Source organism: Citrus clementina, unplaced genomic scaffold (assembly GCF_000493195.1).
Source record: "Citrus clementina cultivar Clemenules unplaced genomic scaffold, Citrus_clementina_v1.0 scaffold_9, whole genome shotgun sequence".
NCBI lineage: Eukaryota > Viridiplantae > Streptophyta > Magnoliopsida > Sapindales > Rutaceae > Citrus > Citrus x clementina.
In genome coordinates, this window is record NW_006261964.1 from 20,959,375 (window position 1) to 20,963,081 (window position 3,707).

The following is a 3,707-nucleotide window of genomic DNA, read 5'->3' on the forward strand; positions in this document are numbered from 1 at the left end:
CTTAACTAAGTTTAATAGGTTTTTTTTTTTATTATTATTATTACTATATACCTTTCCGGAATCAAATGGTGAGCCGCGCTAATGGATTTCCAAGCTACAAGGTTCTCTACTCTACAAAGTACAAATGCAGCTTGGTTATTTTAATTTTTATCTAGTGTGTTTTAGCTTTATGCTTATGTTTACTGAACATCCTGTGGCGAGATCTCTTTTTCATTGTTATAAGTTTATCCAATACTAATAAAGAGGTGTAAGGCACGCAAAAATCCAAGAAATAAAAATGCTAACATTGATCAATAACATAGCAGAATTTGACTGTCTTTATTCCAATTAGTAGTATAATTAAACTCTAATTGGGTGTAATACCTATGATTTACTCAAATAACATAGCAGAATTTGACTGTCTTTATTCCAATTAATAAATCCATAAATCGATGATGGACTAAAGAAAACCACATCCACTTTTCTTTAGGCATATACTCAATAATACAATGAGCATCATATGAGAGCACAACTTTAGTTTTTAGAAAGTTTCCAAAAATGAAATGAGTACTCTGAATATTAATGACAAGATGCCATCACCGGGAGACCCTACAAAAAAAATGGTAACAATTAATTTTATAAACCAAAGCTTGAAGAAATTGAAAGCACTTGAGAGCCAATAATCTTTACTAAAATACTCTAGACACTAAGGAGTACTACCGTTTAATTAGCTCCTGAACTTTTGTAGTTTGGCAATATTCACAGCTGCTGTCACAGAAAGCCAATCTTTCATACCAGTCAGGAAGTTGTAGTAACCATATCTCCACGACCTATTCAGCATTAAAGTTCCGCAGACACCCCAGAATCCAACAAAGAAACCAAGAATCGAGCTCACGTAAAATCCGCGAGTTATAAACTGATCGTCCTCATCTTCTAGAGTGTTTGAATCATCATCTGTGACTGGACTTGGAGTTGATTGTTCATCTGGACACATATTTGCTAGTGGAAGGCCACAAAGTTCAAGATTTTCAGCGTACACTGAAGCATTGAAGCTCTGGAGCTGAGTGCCTAATGGGATTTTTCCTGACAAGTTGTTGTACGACAAGTCCAAGACACCAAGACCACTTAACTGAGAAAGGCTAGACGGAATACTTCCAGAAAACAGATTTCTAGACAAATCCAGGAAATCCAATGATGTTAACTCACCAATCTTCGGAGTGATTGGTCCGGTTAAATGGTTTCTTGAAAGGTTTAAGGCAATCAACCCCACAAGATCCATAATCTCTTCAGGAATTGCTCCATCTAGTTTGTTACTCGAAAGGTCAAGACACTTTACAAGTCCCAAAGTATTTTTGTACTCGTGTTCACTTCCTTTCCATGTCAACAGAACATTGTCCAAATAACTATACTGATATACATATCTAGGGAGAATCCAGATTTTATCAGCCATTCCAATGATAGGATTGGAACTTTTTTCTTGGGTCATGGCTGAGAAATTATTGAAACACTTTGGTACCTTTCCCGATATATTGTTTAAAGAGAGATCCAGGACTTGAATTAATGCCAGATGGCATAACTGAAAAGGTATATTTCCATGAAAATTATTAGATTTCAAGCTAAGAACAATCAAATTTTGAAGACTTCCCCCTATCCAGGTTGGTATCTCACCGTACAATGCATTCTCCCTAAGATCCAAAACTCTCAGTTTTGAGCAATTCTTTAAAGATGAAGGCAATTCCCCGGTTAACCTATTGTTGTGTAAACTCAGTGTTTGGATATTATGTAGGAAGCCCATCGAGTCTGGAATTTTCCCGGAGAAGCTATTGTTTGCCAAATTAAGAATGGATAGGCTATCAAAATTCAACCAACAATTTGGAAGCCCTCCAGATAATAAGTTACTCGAGAGATCAAAAAAGTTCCATGTGTTTTTTATAATAGAACATAAGAAAGTAATTGATCCTGAGAACCTATTTTTTGAGAGATTCAAGAACGTAGAATTTGAAGGAAGTGGTGGAATTGGGCCCCAAAAGTGGTTTGAACTGACGTCTATAACAATATCATCATATCTTAAAAAAGACAAATCAGGAAGTTTACCCCTGATCTGGTTGTTAGAGAGATTTAAAAAAACGAGTTCAATGGACAGATCCCAAAACCAATCAGGGACAGCATCCGAGATTCCATTATTGGAGACATCAAGGGAAATAAGTTGATTTTGAGTTTGAAGCCATTTTGGAAAATGAGGTCCTATCTTGCAAGAGGCAATACTTAACGATTTCAGTTGAAAAGGAGGAACCCAATCATGGCTCAATTTCAAAGTCAAAGAGTTATCATTCAAGTACAACATCTGCAAGTTGGACATATTGGAAAAAAAGGTTTCAGAGATAACACCTGTGAATGAATTCCTACCAAGTGACAGAGACTCGAGCTTCAACAACTGGCTGAGGCTTTTGTTTATAGTTCCATTTAAATGATTTTCTCCAAGTTTCAATACTTTCAGGGATGAAAATCGTCCAAGATCTGGTATCGGCCCCGTGATGTCATTGGCATATAAACAAAGCCCCTCCAGTGAATTTACTGTGCATCCACTAGATAGATTTTGAATCAACTCAGAGAACTGTCCACTGAGTTTATTGCGAGGCAAGTACAGTTGATTTAAGCTACACATGTTTCCGAAGAATTTTGGAATCCCACCTTCAAGTTCGTTAGAAGAGAGATGAAGAGTTCTAAGAGAAACCATGAGTTGAAAATCCCCTGGAATTGAACCTTGTAATGAGTTAAAGCCAAGGTTAAGATATTGAATATTCCGACTAAGATTGAAAAGCCAAGGGTATACTGATGAAGAAGGGAGATTGTTGTCGGTGAGATCAAGGGTCTCAATAGACGTACTCAAATTGAAGTGCCAAATAGACGAAGGATTGATAGGTGGAAGAGCACATGAGTGTAGGACTAATGTTTTTAAGGAACGGAGCTTGGCAACTGCTTGAAACCAATCACTAGATTTAGTGAGATTAATGTAACTCAGGTCTAGGTGCCTTAAAGAAGAAAGATGAGAAAGCCACTGTAGGCTTCCCAAACTAAGTAAATTAGAGTTTTCCAGGTGAAGATATACCAATCCTGAAAGGTACTGGAATGGACGAGGTACTTTTAATAAAGATGTACCACAAGAGAGATTGAGGTACCTCAATTTACTGAGGGAACCAATGAACTCAGGAACTGGGCTTCCACGGAAGTGATTGTTACTAAGGTCCAAATGTCTTAAATCATGCAATTTAAGCAAAGCAGGACTGATTGTACCTTTCAAGACCTGCCCTCGAGAATTTTCATCGTCGGATCTTCGAAGATTGAGCACCTTGACATGGCCAGTTTTATTGCTACAACGGACTCCTCTCCATTTACAGCAATCTCTTTTGTCATTATCTCTTCCCCAGGAAGACAGAAAGCCATATTCGTCCACCAGGCTCTGTTTAAAAGTGAGAAGCGCTTCTCTCTCCTCATCAATGCACCTCATTACTGTGCTGTTAGAATTAGCAATTCTAGGCTGCAATTGAAAAAATATCACAGAAAGCAAAGCTACATATTCAAGTATAGGGAACAGTTTGGATGACATTGTAATTACCATAAGCTTTCAGGATATGTTGTTGTATCGCAAATCCTGGAATCCATGCCAATTTATACTAATCTGTATAATAAGCATCAATTATTGAAGCTTAGAAAAGTCTTCATTGTGA

General features: G+C 37.3%; 1 protein-coding gene across 1 annotated transcript; it reads right to left on the reverse strand.

Moving 5' to 3' along the window:
- Positions 1-706: 706 nt before the first annotated feature.
- On the reverse strand, positions 707-3,487 carry LOC18033167 (receptor-like protein EIX1). The gene has a single exon (XM_006421083.2). It carries the CDS (start codon positions 3,485-3,487, stop codon positions 707-709), a length of 2,781 nt encoding a protein of 926 aa, XP_006421146.2.
- Positions 3,488-3,707: the final 220 nt, after the last annotated feature.